Genomic DNA, 18,999 nt, shown 5'->3' with positions numbered 1-18,999 from the left:
TATGCATGAATAAGAAAGCAGAATTGCATGACTGCTATAGTCGTACCTGAGTACTACTAAATTATGTGAGTTTTGGAATCCATCTGGTTTTTTAAGTACCTGTTTGAAAGTGATGAGTTATCTATTTCAAGTTTCTCCCTCCCTCAACCCCAAGAGTATACTCTGAGTATTGAGCGGACCAGGGAGAGTGTTTTGAAAACCAATAGTCTCCAAGTACTTATTTATACACGTGATTCATATAAATTATCAAACATAAAATTCACTCTACAAGTTTGAAAAAGTGCTGCTGTCCACTCCTCACGATGGAATTGGAGCAAGATAAAAATAAAGAATATAGCCTATAAGAGAATGATAAGACATGGGTTCAAGTCCTAAGCAACCCATTGCTCATGATTGTCCCAACACAGGCAAATTATATACTAGCTCCTGAGTTTGTTACACACAGGTAAAATGACAGACAACTATACTTAGCTTATAAGTAATGATCAAAGACAGAAGAGATAATTGAATTAAAAAAACCTGTATAAAAAATTTATCATCACAGAACTACTCAGTTGGAAATACGGTTAATTTCACAGGGACATCTATCTTCAAGTTAAAATTCAGAAATATAAATTCAATGCAATGTAATTTTATATGCCTTTTATTACAGATGAGCAAGAATGAATAAAATACACTCATTTGTCTCTGTTATAATCAGACAAACACTAACCTACAAATTCATTTTGAAATGAAAGACTTACGAGTACATCTTAGTCCAGCAGAAAAACAAATACCTTTCCCTCTTCTATCTTAATAGAAACAATCACCCCACTAACACATACTGGCTATTTGCAAACTATGTATTAATTACTTGGTTTAATCCACAAATTTCTTAAATACTTAAGTCATATCAGTGAGTAAAATTCAAAGTAAAAACAAAGGAAATGTCAAATGCAATTCATAATAGAAGTCAGATAAAGGATATTGGACTCACTTCTGCGACAGCTAGCTTCTCATTTGCTCCTCTCAAATCCTGAGTCATTGTATTGATAATCTGTTCTTGCTTTTGAGTCGTTGCAGTGAGCTTCTGATTTCTCTCCTGAAGAGATGTTATTTCTCGACGATATCCTTCAACATTATCTTGCAGCATTTCATAACTTGTATAAAAAAAAATTCTATAAGCAACTGAAATGATATCCTAGCTTAATTCCTTGAAAATATTTCACAACAGCTTAACTCATTTCCCCGACTGTCCTAAGAACGCTGTCTCTAATCGTAATGTAACATCATACCCTTTTCTGTTACATTAAGTTCTGTTTAGAAACAACTCCAAGAACAGTTTTTATATTTTATTTTCACACTGAAAATCAGTCACATTTGCCTCAACTTCAAACAGCATGTTTATGTAAAATTAAATGAACACCGGCAGGAAGCTGCACTTTTTTTTCCTAAATGGGAAAGGGGCTAATTTTATGATTTATGAAAAAGTGGTTTGTGTAATAAGGCAAAACCTTCACTCTTTTTTCTCAATTCCAAATTTAGTGGTTCAAGTTCTAAATAAGCAAAGTATTTCATGCTAAGTAACTTTTTAACCTTATTTTTAAAAAACCAATTACATTGAAAATAATGCCAATACAATGTTGATAACACCAGACATCCACTATAGTGCAGTATAAAAATTAAGATAGCATACAGGGTTAGTGATGGATTTTTGCTAATCCTTTTTTCTTCTATAATTTTATTTTCTTGTGTGCTTGAAAGCTTAGATAATGGCTGTCTAGAGGTATCAAAGTGCTTTAACTGGGGGTGCTGAACTATTAGATGAATAGGGCTAACAGCCTGCAATATATCCTGCCTGCTATAAAACAGAAAAAGTTTTATCATGTACTATGTAAAAATAAATGTTGCCCTAACAAGATAAACAAACAAGCATTCAATGAATCTAGTAACAAATAACCATGAAATATTTATTTCTTTGGATATAATCAAGAAAATTAATTTTCCTAAAATTACATAGTACTCGCTTCTCTTCTACCTAGAAAAGGTGGAGCAAAATTTGCTCCCATTTCTCTCATCGTCTGGTGCACTTATAAAAGAACTAAGTCCTACAGAAACAAGTCCTTCAGTCTCAGGAAAGAAAACTACCAACATTCCCCACATGAACTTCAACTTACTATTTTTTTGAGACACGGTCTAACTCTTTCACCCAGACTGGAGTGCAGTAGTCTAATCTCGCCTCACCAAACTTCTGCTTCCCAGGCTCAAGTGATTCTCCTGCCTGAGCCTCCCAAGTAGCTGGGATTACCAGCGCACACCACGACTGCTCAGCCAATTTTTGTGTTTTTAGTAGAGACGGGGTTTCACCATGTTAGGGCTGGTCTCAAATTCCTGACCTCAAATGATCCACCTGCCTCAGCCTCCCAAAGTGTTGGGATTACAGGCGTGAGCCACTGCGCCCAGCCTCTACTTACTAAACAAGCTAAACCCTTAGCACTGCCCAGAGAATCATTAATCAATATAAAAAAATGAACTATTAGAGATTCTCATTCTGGAACATGGTTTGCAAAAAAAGCAACACTATTGCAAATTAGCTCTTGAATTTAAATGATTTGAACTGTAAAGAATAATGTTTAGACTTAATTAATTTTAAACAAAAGAAAACTTACCGTTTAGAAGCAAAGTCTAGCTGGGTAGAAATTTTGGTATTTTGTGATCGCAAATCTGTAACTTGCTCTTGAAGTTTCTCAAGCTGTTCATTTTGTATTTTTTCATTTTCTGCTTTTTCTTTTTTGTAGTTCTCAAAAATTTCCTGCAACTAAATATTGGAGATTATGAGATTATGACACACTGTGTTCTCTAAAAATGTAATCCAGGACAAAGGTGTGATCTTTACCTGTTTCAGGGCAGCCTTAGCCTCTATGGCCTCTGTTGATTCAATAACAGGTACTGGAGCAGGAGTGGAAACAGTCTGTGATGTACTTGGACGTTTTGGGGTTGATGCAAGAGAAATATCATCTAAGCCTGAAGCTTCAGGAAAGTAAAAAGACTAAGAAAATGTTTTGTTGGCTTTCATAAATCAGTTTAAATCTAATACTTCTTTGCAATACATTATTACTAAATAAACAAGCTACACTTGTTGAAATAAGATTATAGAAGTTTTTAAATAAGGAATCCACTAAACAAGGTATTAAGATTGTTTTTGATTATTATTAGAGATAATTCAGTATTTATGGATTAAAACATAATCCATAATTATGTTTTGATTATTAAAACATATTATTTCTTTTGGTTATTAAAACATAACCAAAATAAATACTGTAGTTCACTGATTCTAAGATGCATGTTTTTCAACAATACAAAGCATTTCTTCTTAGTGATACATACAATAATGGTATGTTTTACAGTTGATGGAATGTTATAAGCATCACGTATGGTAGTCAAATTTGAAGCCACCATCATTAGGTTGGCTAATGCTTATATTGCAAAATGAATCCCTTAATATACATTTCCAAATTATTCCTTAAAGTAACTTACAACAACCTACCTTGTAATGGAATGGCAACTCCTGTTGTTTGTGACAATAAAATACGGTACATATCACGCTGACGAACTATGGAATCAACAAGCTGCATTTGATGCTGTCGTGATTTGCGGAGTTGTTCTAGTTCGGTGAGGGCATTCTCAAGTTTAAGCTGAAGCTCAGTGATTCTGTAGAAAGAGTCAGCCTATTTCACAGGACTGAACTGAGAGTTAGCAGATTGTAATTTCTACTACAATTAACGAAGCATCTTTGTCTTCCATTAAACACACCATTTTTGTCACTCTCATCCTTTTTTCTTCTGCTAAATATTTTATGAACCACTTTTTAAATCCCCACTACACAGGACTCAGGTACTTACCAATGCAATCAGAAAAATTCGTTTGTAAAAATTAAATCAGTTCCACACACTCCAAACTCTAGTCTACTTGCTTTCTTAGCCATTCTTCCTCTTCTAGCATTATACGTGTTTTTGAAAAAAATCTCTGATTCTTACATAGGTTTTCCATGAAGGCGGTCTGCTCCCTGAAATCTAGGACAGGTTCTCTACCTCTATGCTCCTACAGATGCGCTAATCACATTGAATGGAAATTGTCAACTTTCCTATCAATTTTATTATCTATTTATTATCTCTGTCTTACCCATTAACTGAGGTTTTTGAGCAGAAATTTTTTGTTTTGGTATTGTTGCTCAATTCTTTCCTCCCTAAATCACTATATCCCAGGTATCTAGCACTGTTAGGGACATACAGATTTTTTTTGGCAGGGAACAGAGTCTAGCTCTGTCGTCCACGTAGAGTGCAGTGCATGATCATGCCTCACTGCAGCCTCAACCTCCTGGGCTCAAGTCATCCTCCCACCTCAGCTTGCCTCCTGAGTAGCTGGGACTACAGGCAAGTGCCACCATATCCAGCTAATTTTTTACTTTTTTTGGAGAGGCAGGGTTTCACTACGTCACCCATCCAGGCTGGTCTCAATCTTCTGGGCTAAAATGATCCCCCATTTAGGCCTCCCAAAATGTTGGGATTACAGGCATGAGACACTGAGTTCAGCTGAGGTTTTTATAAACGTTTATCGGACAAGCTGAGGTATTCAACTGCTTACTTGGATGAAGTTGTTTCTTGTTCTTCTCTTTCTCTGGTTTCCCCAAGCTCTCTAAGGGCCACCAAAAGACGTTGATTTTGTTGTTGAAGCTCTTCAATATTTCTATAAGATACTAGATGCTGTGATATTACCTCAGATGAACTACTTATATCAGCAGAACTTACTTCCTCGTCACGAATTACATGGTTACCTCTTGCTTCTTCAAGTTCCATCAAAAGCACTCTAATCTAAAAACAAAGTTTTAATATGTTATAAAACAGTGTTAGTTTTAATTCTGGAAATGTTTAGAACTAAAGGTTTTCAACTAACACATTACTTAAAAAAATCTTCAACTGGTACTACCTCAAATTATCTTTAAAAACAAAGCATCCTTAGATATTAAAATCTAAGCCATCAAATTTTAATAGAATAAAATTACTTTTAAGTATGTAATGAAGGCTATTACGTATTAAAGGGTAGCCAAATTACAATTCCCAAACATGGCTTCATTTTTTTTGTAAAACAATGATGAAATAAAACCCAGAGATAAATACTTGTGTGTGCTTTTGTATGTATTATATGATAGGGCAGAGCATGAAAAATAGACATTTAAACAAAAAGCATATATATAATGCCATTCACGTGAAATTTTTACATTTGTGTGTTGTGCATATGTACACACACATATAAAAATTAGGATAAAATATATGAATGACACATTAAATTTATTGACGTGCACATTAAAAAGTGGTAATGTATACAGTCCAATTTTATTTCAGTAAAATCAAACAATCCTTATATATGTTTACATATGCTCATATATATACATATAAAGAGATGGATGTGAAAAAATACACAACAGTCCATTAACGTAGGCTACACTCTGGGACTTGAGAGGTTACAGCGTTAGAAGTTGGTGAACACTTTTATTTATCTTTGAATTACTTCTTTGTTTATTACAACCAACAAGTATAATTTAAAAATTTATCAAAAATTTGAAAAAAGGGAGGGGCTATGAAAAGAAATAATGAAGCTACAACTCTGCTCGAGTACTATTCTGAATTAATTAGAATTTCATACCTTGTAGCTCTGTCTTAGATACCTTCAAACAGATACAAAGATTACTGGATGGTCAGGTTTTAAAAAGTAGGAAGACAAAAAAAATTCTAACCTGTTGTGAAAGATCTTTTATTTGTATTTCCATTCTTTGATTGTCTCTCTCAAGTACAGATGAATGTTTGTTGGCTTTATCAGTGTCCTCCTGCAATCGCTGAATCTCCTTTAAAATGTAAATTCAAGTGAAAATTTTGTACTTCCTTCTAGAATTTATACAAATATTAAAAATACATGATATTCAAATACCACCAGTAATCAACATATACACTGAAAAAAATTCTACATAATATAGTAACCACTAAACAATAAGTTTTGTATAAATTTCAACACATCATTTCTTATTCAGACAATAAAAAGCTTCAGGTAAAACCCTCAATTTCAACAGAAAGAAAAATTCAAGAAAGATCTAATTGACCCAAGGGCTCTCTTTGCAAGCTACACTGCCAGTAAAAAAGCCAATATTCCCAATCAGGAGAGACTGCTAGACTTCATTTGATGAAGAAGAAAAAGACCAGTCAATATAATAAGGTACCTGCATTTAAGCTGACTTCTAATTATAACAGCAACAGAGATTTAACTTTCGAATAGGGATATATTTATATTCTTCTCCAAAAAAAGTTAAACAATTTATCAGTTTAAAAGAGTAAATTCATTTAGCTGAATTTCCTCCATTAAACTTGTTCAAGAAATCCTGACAATTTCCCTCAGTAATGTTAATAGTTGTATATAAAGCAAAACATTCAGAATATAAACTTTTTCAATCAGTATCTCTTAAAAAGAGGAAAAAATCTTTATAAATTTCCTTAACACTTTTAATAAGCAAAGAAGCAATAACAAAATAATGTATATAAAGATATGGCAAATTGTGAAATGGTAGAAAAAAGGAGCTCTACATATGGTCAAACAATATCATTATTTCTAGGCAGGATCTTGCAACTGTCTGATAAAGAATTATTACACTAAATAGGAGAGTTTTATTACACAGAGAAATTAATTTGAAGAGATGTATAAGGAGATTTGGCTATTATTTTCTTGTTGAGAATCCTAAGGAAAACATATCAAATGCATTAAAAAAATGTTAAAATGCTTTCGCAATTTTAAATACCAATTGTGAAATAAATAAAAACTGTTAAATAAAGGTAGAACATTTTGTGGTTAGCAGTGTTTAATAATGTAATGAGAAGTTTCAAAATTTATTTACTGAAAATCATATTTAGATTTTTTTGACCCAATCACCTAATAAAAAAATACCTAGTAAATCATTTCTCATTTGTATTGTTACCACAGCTAAATTTTAGGAATGGAACCAACCTTCATAGCTTGCTCAAGCTTAACAGATAAACTTGCTACAGCCTTCTGTGCTCGTTCATATTCTTCACGCTGGCGTTTCAAAATTGGTGCTTTGGCTTCCACTTCTTTCACTATTTCATCTAGGTACTTATTAATTCTTTTGTTCTCCAGTTTCTCCAAAAGCAACTGATCCTGAGTTTCCACATAAGCATTATAGAGCTGAAAGTAGAAGGGTTGTTAGAAATCTAACCGTAACAACACAAATATGTAGTCTATCTAATTTCATAATAAACATTCTTTAACACTTACACAACACAGAAATGTTTACTATATGTTAGACACACAGAACTAGGAACTACAGAAAGACTTTCCTAGAATAATCCATTAATTGTAAGATGATTTTCAAAACAATTTTTGAGACAATTAAATTTCAGAGAGATTTGTATGCCTTTGCTGAAGGAAAATAACAAGATTTAATATCATTCTTACCTCCGTTAATTTCATCCCAGGTTTCACTATCTTAGCTACAGCTGCTGCAGTAGGAGACATGGCTGCAAGTTCTTCTTCAGATAATATGGCTCCTGTGTCAAAACATATAATCCAGTATAATTTTGTCAAATTCCAAACTAGAAACCATTAATAAGTTTTTCAAGATAAGTAACATGTTCTGTACATTATATAGTGATTGCTATAAACATTTTTAACCTATGACATCAACAAGTCATGTAACATATCTAATTCTAAAAATCATGCAATCATCTGGGAATTTACAAAATAGTGTGTGATCAAATAGTACTTAGATACCTAGTGCGGTAAAGATACAGATAGACCATTAATTTTAAAACAAATTCTAACAATGTAACTTGATGGAGTTCCCTGCATCACAGCATGACACAGAAATACTATTAGTGAAATTAAATGACTTTCATGTAGGAAAGCTATCGTATTTCAAGCCACTAACAACCATCTATCAGCCATACCTTTACGTTTTGTGGCAGAAAGAAGGTCATTTGCATTCTCTAATTCCTTCTCCAATTTCCCTATTTTCTCAAGCATTTCTTTTTCCATTTGATCTTTAGATTCCTCCACCTCTAGAAGATGATCTTGTATTGCTTTGTTGGCTAAAAACAATTTTAAAGATCAAATATTTAAACATATAGTTAAAATTTTAGTTTACAAAATGCACCAGATCAGTCACTTCTCACCTCAGCAGACAATACTACATTTCTAGAGAAGCTACACGTGACAGAATCTATTGAAAGTTCTTGCTTTACTTATAATTTTGGAATTGTTTTGGCTGGTGAGTATTTCTCCTTTTGATGTCTCTTACCCACAAGGAAAATAAGGAAACTCAAAGGGTAAAAAGTGGTTCTAGGTCTAGCTTTGACTTCAATTTCGATCTTTAATTCTAAGTAAAGGGCATTACTGGAAAAGACCATAAATATCTTACATTGAAAAAAGCAAAAATTTAAGGAAATAAAAGACTTTCCAAAATGCAAATGGTAAAGAGGATGTCTTATTTATGAAGTAAAAGAGTATTCAAACATACTTAATCAGACTAAATGTTTCAAAAACGAAAATTTTCTCATTAGAAATCAGGAAATTATACAAGATTATTAGATGAAAAACAACAAGCAAAAAATCCCCTGCTGTCTATATTTTCAAAAATACATAAAGCTACATTTGCTGAAGATATAATTCCAAATTTCCTAATTCAAAGTTCTTTCTTCTGTACCTAATTCCATCCCAAATAAAGTCTAACACCTAAATCCAATAATCTATACAAAACAAGGGTAAAAAGAAAAGGAATGTTTTCTATGTAATAACAAAAATAACGTTCCCATAACTGAAAGCATTTACCTTCACCAGCTTCTTTCAAAAGTTTGTGTAGTTCATCCACTGCCCGGGTTAGTTCATTGCTCTTTGCTTCTGAGTCATCAGCGGCACTCTAAAAGTTAATCTTAAAAAGTTACCTAAGTCAACAATGCAACATTTAGATACTCACATGTGTGGTGGCATACTTACCTTGTACAAGTTAGAAAGTTTTATGTGTGCATTTAATTCGTTATGGAATTTCTCTTCCATACTGGCTTGTTGCTCCTTGGCCTGAAAAAGATAACCCAATTATAGCTGTCTACTTTCAACTAAATCTAGAATGCTTATCAAATGCCAAGATGAAAAATTCCATTTTGTAAAGTAAGAGATAAAAACTGAAACACTCAAATTCAAATCAGTCTTCATGACCAAGATAAATTAAGGATAAAACATTAATGATATTTTAAATTTAAAGTAGAATAATTAAACAATAATAAAATTAACCCACATTCATTTTTTGGATAGTATTTTGGATATAACATATAATTGCTATTTCTGATTCTATTACAGACTAGATACATCACATGGAAGTAGTACTGTCACCATTTTATGGGGCCAAAGAGATTAAAACATGACATCATTTTGTGAAGTAACAGCTTCATAAGTGCTTTAATATTTTATAAAAAAAAAAAATTCAATGGTCACTATACCTCTTTTAATTTGGTCAACAGATCCTCCACATGCTTTTGAAGATGCTCATTTGATGTTTTTAAGCCATTCATCTGTTCTTCCAGTCTAGAAACCTAAAAACAAAAAACAGAGCTGGAGGAAAGGATGTCATATTAACTGAAATTACTCTGATATCAGGTTCATGCTGCTAAGGAAAAGCTGAGTAACTCCCCCTCTCCAGCTGAAAAAACAATTAAAATATGAATAAGAAAATTAAGAATAACTGCTTACAGAACAACACGTTTACATTTAGCTCATAATAGCTTACCATCACTTCTTTAGGCACACACGACTTCTTAAACACATATTTTAGGAAAGACATATCATAAGACAGCAGTTACTATCCTGATTTGACAAAGACTATCTTAAATTCTTTATTTAGATGCAATTGGTTGATTTCCTATGCCAAACGTTAATGTATTATTAACATTTAACCCCTACTTTTACAATTAATCAAGTACACACTATTGAATACATATTTAATAAACTGACACAGAAATGTAAGTTATACCCAACATGAAGGAAAATACAATTTTGCTAACTTACCTCCTCTTTTTTATTTTCAAGATTACATTTAAGCTCTAGAATCTCATTTCCTTTTTCTCTTCCAAGAGCCAAAAGTTCATCAGTTTTGGTTTTCAACTCTGTATTCAGCCATGTATTCTGATTTTGTAGCAATTCCTTTTCTTGTTCCAAGCGTTTTTCTCGAAACTAAAGAAATCCAAGAAAGTAACATCTACAGTTAAAGATGACATATGGTTATTCAAAAGATTTGTTCTATAACTAAGGGACACAAGTAGAATTTTATTTTAAAACAGAAATTAAGTACTTGCATAGATTCCTAACTAGAAAACATTAAGAACTATAACAAACTTAAATTTCAAATAAGCTAAACAGTTGAATTAGAATTGTCCTAATGCTTAATTTTTTGACATTAAAAACAAAAAATCCAGCTTCTAATTACTTTATTGCCTATATTTGAAACTTAATTTAGGTGAGTTTTAATTAAAAAATATAGTTTATACATTAGGAATCATCTGTTACTTGCCTTAACAGAAACATCAGAAGCTTGAAGTTCATCCAATTTTAACTGAAGCTCACCCTTTGTTGCATTGCTTTCTTTAAGTTTTTCGTTTAGACGTTTAACATCCTCTAGAATGGTGAAAAGAGAATTAAAAAATAATGACTAATTAACACTCAGAGGAACCAAATATCAAAATGTATCTCTAGGAATATAAACCTTTAATACAAAGTAAGCACAGCTGGCCCTTGAACAACACAGATTTGAACTGTGCAGCTTCACTTCCACTCATATTTTCTTCAATAAATATTTTGAAATTTTTTTCAAAAAACTTGGCAACAACTTGAAAAACTCAGAGACCACAGACCAGTCCACGCAGCCCAGAAAAGGAAACAAACTAAGAAAAAGCTACTATAATTGCATAAAATATATGTAAATACTAGTCTATTTTAACATTTACTCCATTAAAATATGCACAAATCTATGATACAAACTTAAAAAATTTATCAAAACTTATGCACACAAACAGGACACAACCCCATATGTAATTAAGAGAATTATAAACAAATGTAAAGATGTTTTATTAAACCATCACTGCATAAAATTAACTGTAAGACATACTGTACTTCCATAATACTTTCATAGCCTGATACTACTGGCTATGCATACATATCACTTCCTGATACTACTGCATTAAGCTCAAGTGTTTTGAGTATGTTTAGAATGCTGTGACTCTAACCAGAGCAGTCTATCTCTCCAGTAAATTGCATAATGAAGAAAACAGTAATCTTTTGAAGTTTTTGCATATTTGTCATTGCGTTTAGTGCAATAACATAAACCTTGAATAACAACATGGGATCCATCAGAAGGCCACCAGTGACATTGGAAGTGCTTCTAAGAAGCAGAGAAAAGTCATAACAATATTTTAAAGAGCTGAATTGCTTGATATGTACCATCAATTGAGGACTACAGCTTGGTTACCCACCATTTCAAGATAAATGAATCCTGTATAAAGACCATTGTTAAAAAAAAAGAAAAAGAGAAAGAAAATACGTGAAGCCATCAATGCAGCTACTCCACAGCAAACAAACTTCTTTAGAAGTGCATTTCTGCAAAATACCTTCTTGTCTCGTACTGAAAATGCAACTTTTATGGGGTGCAGGATTACTATCACATACCCATAGACTCTAATATGATTTGAGGTAAAGCAACGTCATTATACAACAACTTAAGGTAAAAGGAAGGTGATGGATCTAAAGCTGGATAATTTAATGTCAGCAAACGATGGTCTGATAATTTTACAAAGAGGTTTGACTTAAAAAAAAGTCAAGAAAACACATGAAGCAGGTTCTGTCAACCAAGAAACAGCAGACGCTGTTAAGAAAATCATTGAGAAAGGTTGTATGCCTGCACAGGTTTTTAATGCAGATGGAAGTGCCCTATTTTAGAAAAAAATGCCACAAAAGACATTTATTAGTTAAAAAGGGAAGAGAGCACCAGGATACAGGGCAAGAAGGGACAGGCTAACTCTACTGTATTGCGTAATGCAGTCAGGTTTATGATCAGAACTGCCCTTATTCATAAGGTTGTTAACCCCAGAGCCCAAAGGAAAAAGATAAATACCAGCGGTTATCTTTTTGTTACACAAGAAGAAGACCTGGAAAACAGGGAACTTTTTCTCTGAATTAGTTCCACTGATGCTTTGTCCCTGAAGTCAGAAAGTATCTTGCCAGTTAAGGGGCTGCCTTTTTTTTTTGAGAAAGAGTCTTGGTCTATACCCCAAGCACTGTAACCACTGCCTCCCTGGTTCACGCAATTCTCATGCCTTAGCCTCCTGGGTAGCTGGAATTACAGGTGCACGTCACCACACCCAGCTAAGTTTTATATCTTTAGTAGAGATGGGGTTTTCACCATGTTGGCCAGGCTGGTCTCCAACTCCTGACCTCAGGTGATCTGCCTGCCTCGGCCTCCCAAAGTGCTGGGATTACAGACGTGAGCCACGCGCACTGTCAAGGAGCTACCTTTAAAGTTCTTTTGATTTTAGACACTGTCCCTGGCTACCCAGAACCCAGAAGTTCCATATGGAGGGTGTAAAAGAAGTCTACTTGCTCTCAAACATCTCTAATTCACAGCCTTTAGATCAAGAGATCATAAGTACCTTTATGTCTCATTAGAGATGATACCTTACGTTATTTTAAAAAAAAAAAAAAAAAAAAAAAAAAGTTAACACTGTGGATGCAAACCCCAACAGGGAAAATATCACGAAAGTTTGAAAGGATAACACAATTGAAGAGGCCATCGTTGCTACAGAAAAAGTCATGAAAGCCATAAAGTCTGAAATAGTAAATTCCTGTTGGAGAAAACTGTCCAGATGTTGTGCATGAAATCACAAAATTTATAACAGACTCAATCAACAAAATCATGAAAGAGATTGTGGATATGGCAAAAAAGGTGGGATGAAGGGCTTCAAGATACGGACCCTGGAGAAATCCAAGAGCTAATCAGAGAAATAAACAGAAGACGACTGGATGAACTACCAGTTGTTGATCAACACACTCAACAAATATTTTGAAACAACTCTTGTGAGACTGGAAAAGTATACTTAACTAACGGAATATTATAACAACACAAATATCTAAAAATTATTTTATAGAAATAAAAATTTTCAAAAGCCACAAAAAAAAGAACCAAAGGAAATTTCTTAACATTAACTGCTTCGGAGTCAAGGTCACCTGACTATATCAGCTGTATTATATATTGTAGTTTATGTTTATATATTTTATGTTCCTGCCTCCTTCAGTATGTTTATAAATATAGGCTGAGTAAAGGTTCTTATATTGAATGCTTATTATATAGCAAGGATGTCCATATAAATTGAAGAATAGTAGTTCAACCTTTGCAAACAAACAAAACTGTTTCCAATTTGATATTATGTATAGCACTGTAGTAAAAATTTTGCATGTAAAATTTGGTCCAAATTACCATTTCTTTGAGATGTTTTTCATTTGTGTACCTTCTAGACACTTCTTTAAACACCTGATAATGATTTAAAGATAAATGAGTAGGAAAATAATAGGACATTACACTGAACTCTATACTTGCCCATAACAAAAAAAATCAGCAACAGAAATGGACTGATAATTAACTCCTAGTTCTATTAGAAGAAAAATAAAGCAACAGAGCTTTTAAAAGCACTTCTTCATACCTGTTAAGTATTCAAGTTCTTGAGATAGTCTCTCATTGGTTCTAATTAAGTCTCTTTTCTCAGCTTCTAATTCTTCCTTTGTTCTTGTAAATTGGCTCTGTCATATAAAGGAATAATAAATAAGAAAAGCAAGTAGAGCAATACAGGAAAGTAAACATAGAATTGTCACTTTAGTTAATATCAGCTGCAGTTTAAATGATTGGCTCTCTTATAACTTATACGTCAGAAAGTTAAAAAGTACCCATAATTCCAATTTTTCTATTTAAATTTTGGATTTTAAAAACATTTTTACAAGGCTTATGAATTTTTTTCTCCTGTCCCTTTTAATCACATAGAAATGTTCTAATTACTTAGAATATCACTGTATTTACAACCTAGTTCAAATTACTTTTCAAGAAAGATTCCTAAAAATTGAATTACTTGAAATCTTTAACATATTTTGTCAGTGGGGTGCAGTAGCTCATGTCTGTAATCACAACACTTCGGAAGATCAAGCTGGGCAGATCATTAGAGTCTAGGAGTTCAAGACCAGCATGGGCAACATGGCGAAACCCTGTTTCTACAAGTAGGAAAAAATAGCCAGGCATGGTGGCACACGCCTTGGTCCCACCTACTTGGGAGGCTGAGGGGGGATAATCATTTGAGCCCAGGAGGTAGAGGTGCACCACTGCACTCCAGCCTGGGCAGCAAAGCGAGACTCTGTCTCAAACACCAAAAACTTGTCAAACTGCTTCCCAGCAACACAAGGGCAATTTATATGCTTCTGAGTTAGAAATACCAATCTCAAGCTACCTATGCTAGAACTGCAGGTTGCCTTTTAATATTCTTGTTTCCTATGTAGAAGCTTTTTAGTTTCATGTAGTTCCACTTATTTCCTTTTGCAGCTTCAACTACTGATGTGATACCCAAAAAAATCATTACCAAGTCCAATGTCAAGAACCTTTCTCCTATGTTCACTTCTCTTAGTTTTATGGCTTCAGGTCTTCCATTCAAATCTTTTATCCATCTTGGGCTGATTTTGGTGTTATGATGTAAGTAACACAAGCACCCAACATTCATTTCTTCACATGTGGAAATCATTTTCCCAACACCATTAATGAGGAGACGATCCCATCTCCATTGTGTCTTCTTGGTACCCTTGTTGAAACTGGTTGATCAAATGTTTGGATTTATTTCTGAGCTCTCTATTCTATTCCACTGGTCCATGTTTCTGTTTTTATGTCAGTACCAGGCTATTTGGATTACTATAGTTTTATCGTAGTTGCCTAAATCATGAAGTATGATGCCTCCAACTTTGTTTTTCTTGCTCAGTATTGCTTTGGTTAATCAGGATTTCTTAACTGATTCCATCAAAATTTTAGAATTTTTTTTTTTTTTTCCTATTTCTGTGAAGAATGCCCTCTGACAGGATTAGGCTAAATCTGTATATTGCTTTATATAGCATGGACATTTTAGCAATATGAATTCCTATCTATGAATATAGGATATCTTTGCAATTATTTGCATTTTCAATTTCTTTCATCAGTTATATCATTTTCAGTACAAGTCTATCACCTCCTAGGTTAAATTCATTCCTAAGTTGTTTTTTGGTTTTTTGATGGTACTCTAATGAAATTGTTTTCTTGATTTTTCAGCTAAGTCATTGTTTTTGTATAGAAATGCTGCTCGATTTTTGAATATTCATTTGTACCCTGCAACTGTATAAATTCATTTATTAGCTCTAGCAGGTTTTTGTGGAATCTCTGAGATTCTTTATATATAGACTCATACAATCTCTAAGTAGAGATAATTTTACTTCTTCCTTTCCAACTTGGGTGCATTTTATTTCCTTTTCTTGTCTGATTGCTCTTGCTAGTACTTCTTGTACTATGCTGAACAGAAGTGGGGAGTGGGCATCCCAGTCTTGTTTAGATCTTACTGAAAAAGCTTTTGGTTTCTTTTTTTCAGCCACAAAGCAGTTAAATACATTTTATTACTTTTTAAAGCTGTTTCATAGGTTTTTTACCTTCCTGCAAAATTTTACATGACTGTGTGTACACTATTTTCTTGGGCTACAGATCCACAGCTTTCATAAGATTTATAAAGATTTTGTGACAGTTCTGCCTTCTTTCCAAAAGATTAAGATCCTCTGTATTGGGTTTTATTTCTGAACTGCCTTTTATTCTCTGTACCGATTCTTATATCAGCCTTGTAATGTTTCAATAACCATAGGTTTATAAAATATTTGAATATGTGGCTATGCAAAGACTTTTAAATTGATATTTCTTCTTTTTAGGAGCAACCCATCTATTACTATGTTATTTTCCCAATCATCTTTAGACCTACATTAACAAGTTTCTGGCTATTTGACTTGGAGTTAAGATTCAAAATGTATTACCAACACATTAATTTGGAAGGCATTTCCATCCAGAAATACATAATATCTTCATTTATAAAGGTATATTCTCATAGTTTTCAGAAAAGTATTTGAGTTTTCTTGGGTACTGAATTTTTCTTCCTAAGTATGTTTCTTGCAAAGCCTTTCTAGGTATATTGTGAGGCTTTTTTGCTCCTATTCAGATTCTGGAGGTAGATTTTTTTTTGCCTTTTAGAAATTTGAAGAAATTATCTTTTAACACCAAATAAAATGCAAATTTTAAAAAAGCAATGGCAAAAGTATAAAGTTCTATCTGGTTAAAAAATAACTGCGTATGACCACTTAATTAAACAAACTGGTCAGTAATCCCTGTAATCATATTCAAACTGTCATTCTTATAAATAAAACTGCCCTAAGAAAATGATTACCAATGTGAATTCACCCAAATCCTCAACTGGATCACAGCATTTGGTATAATACCCAGAATACGGTAAGCATTTAATAGATAATCTCTATTGAGTAAAAGAAATGTCCAATCTATCAATAAAACATAAGATCCAATTAAAAAATTTACATATACATATTTTTGTTGGTAGCTTCTCCTAACAGGATATCAGTTACATCTTCCCATTGACTAATAACTGATAAAGAATCAGAACAGAAAGTTTCCTCAAATAACATGTTTACAATTAGCTTATTCACAGGCATATCTCTCACCTGAATGGCGATATTACGATCCTGAGCAATTTCAAGTTCTTTGTTTTTCTCAGTTACTGTCTTCAGTTGACTGTCTGGATAAAAAGAATTTTACACATACATACACATTCACTTAAAAAATGAGTGTTTTTACATAACTGTCATCTTACACATTTTAAAAATGAAAAAAACAGAAGCGCAGAAAGACTGCATTGTATATCACATTCCAAATTCATGAATATATTCAAAATTCATTGTGTTCTAGACCAAAATTTTAAATATGCTGTCCTGTCTCAAAAATCAAATGCACAATAATCCTAGCCAACATTTATGGGAAAAGTCATATGCAATTAATAATTCCTATATTTTTCAATAACATTTTCTAGATTAGCATTTATCATAAGAAATAGCAAACTGTACTTAGCAATAAGAAAAAGGAGTTAAAAAGATAGAATCAAGAGAGAAAATAGCATTTAAAGTATATAACGTGTATATTTAGCAAATCACAATAATATTTGCAATTCCTATCTTGTTTATCACTCTAAAGAGAGCCTTTAAAGAGAAAAGCATTATGTTTGATAACGCACTTATCTCTCAATCTCCACTCAAAATGGGCTCTTTTCCTTTACACAGTTTCTCTTCTAAACATAGGCTAACTAGAAAGAATATAATTTTTGAAATTTTTCCAAAAAATATCATTTTGAAACCGTGTTTCACTAAAACATATCTCTACTATATGCTGGCAATTCAATGAGCAAATACATTATAATTAATTCTAATCTTCTATTTAAGAGGACTATTCAAGCAAAAAAAATCCAAAATTCTCTATTTTGTTTTACTATTATTTTCTGCTTTCCAGACCAGACTTACTGATCCAGAATACACATACACACACACACACACACACAAACAGTATACCACAATAAGGTATTTGATGTATCTCTAGGTTCATCCTTATAGTTTTCTCTTCTCCCAGATCTCGTAAAAGCTGTATTCATAGTCATTTTTCTGAAACTGCTCAGCACTACTGCTAAGTAGATCTTTTTATTATGCCTAGGCAAAGTAGCCAAAAAAAGTTATAACCTAAACAAATAGTCCATGGTCACAGACCCATTTAGAAGGAAAGTTGCAATTTTAATCATTCCTTTGATTACAAACTTCCTGTGTTCCTTCTCCATTGATCAAATTAAAACTGAACTATATTGAATATCAATTAAATTATGCCAGCCAGGCATGGTGGCTCACGCCTGTAATCCCAACACTTTGGGAGGCCAAGGTGGGAGAATCATTTGAGGTTAGGAGTTCAAGATCAGCCTGGCCAAGAGGGCAAACCACTGTATCTACTAAAAACACAAAAATTAGCTGGACCTAGTGGTGCATGCCTGTAATCCCAGCTACTCAGGAGGTTGAGGCACAAGAATCACGTGAACACGGGCAGAGGCTGCAGTAAGCCAAGACTGCACCACTGCACTCCAGCCTGGGCAACAGAGTGTGACTCTGTCCCCAAATAAATAAATAAATAATAATAATTATGCCTCTATAGAGATCTTTCCTAATGTTCTGATGTTTGCTTTCTGAAATCAGAAGCAGTCTCCAGTCAGACCACCCTGAAGACCCCATATCTTCTGATCCTGGAAGCTAAGCAGGGTTGGGCCTGGTTAGAACATGGATGGGAGAATCAAAGCACAGGACATATCATCCTCCTAAGAAATATCAGGATCTTTAACATCTTGTGACCTTTCTAAGACTTAATCATGTAAGAAAACTAAGAAAGAGATTATCAATCTTTTATAGAAACTAGGCCTTGAAAGGGAAATATCCTGAGATTCGCATTTATAAAAATTACTAAAAAATAGTTAAAACACAATAAAAGCAATAGGCTTCGATTCTTCAAACCACTTAGATTCATAACAACAAGCCACTCTCTAATTCTTCATTTGTATAATGCTTTCACCTTTTTAAAAGGATTTCGAGACATATTATCTCATTTGATTTACAAAGCTGTGTAAGTACACAGACATGTGCGTCTAGCCATTATATAAAAAATAATCAGATACTGTTAAGATTTACATGTGGTGAAAGCATTTTTTTTTTTTTTTTTTTTTTTTGAGACAGAGTTTCACTCTTGTTACCCAGGCTGGAGCGCAATGGCGCGATCTCGGCTCACCG

The 18,999-nt window shown here is 33.2% G+C and overlaps 1 protein-coding gene across 2 annotated transcripts in view; it reads right to left on the bottom strand.

Annotated features, from left to right (window-relative positions):
• TPR (translocated promoter region, nuclear basket protein) overlaps positions 1-18,999 on the bottom strand; it is a 62,067-nt gene that overhangs the window by 40,236 nt on the left and 2,832 nt on the right. For both annotated transcript variants that reach the window (XM_032291623.1, XM_032291624.1), the window contains exons 4-19: positions 16,852-16,925; positions 13,779-13,875; positions 10,601-10,704; positions 10,099-10,263; positions 9,534-9,626; positions 9,034-9,114; positions 8,869-8,956; positions 7,989-8,129; positions 7,498-7,589; positions 7,030-7,227; positions 5,774-5,881; positions 4,624-4,850; positions 3,527-3,690; positions 2,876-3,009; positions 2,649-2,797; positions 977-1,139 (exon numbers count right to left, since the gene is read on the bottom strand). In XM_032291623.1, the coding sequence (XP_032147514.1) occupies positions 977-1,139; positions 2,649-2,797; positions 2,876-3,009; positions 3,527-3,690; positions 4,624-4,850; positions 5,774-5,881; positions 7,030-7,227; positions 7,498-7,589; positions 7,989-8,129; positions 8,869-8,956; positions 9,034-9,114; positions 9,534-9,626; positions 10,099-10,263; positions 10,601-10,704; positions 13,779-13,875; positions 16,852-16,925 (2,078 nt within the window). The remainder of the gene's footprint in view (positions 1-976; positions 1,140-2,648; positions 2,798-2,875; positions 3,010-3,526; positions 3,691-4,623; positions 4,851-5,773; positions 5,882-7,029; positions 7,228-7,497; positions 7,590-7,988; positions 8,130-8,868; positions 8,957-9,033; positions 9,115-9,533; positions 9,627-10,098; positions 10,264-10,600; positions 10,705-13,778; positions 13,876-16,851; positions 16,926-18,999) is intronic.

The sequence above is a fragment of the Sapajus apella genome, unplaced genomic scaffold, assembly GCF_009761245.1.
Source record: "Sapajus apella isolate SASKATOON/1434 unplaced genomic scaffold, GSC_monkey_1.0 scaffold25, whole genome shotgun sequence".
In the NCBI taxonomy this organism is placed as follows: Eukaryota; Metazoa; Chordata; class Mammalia; order Primates; family Cebidae; genus Sapajus; species Sapajus apella.
Note: the sequence above shows the minus strand (reverse complement) of the source record. Positions and strands in the feature narration are given on the sequence as shown.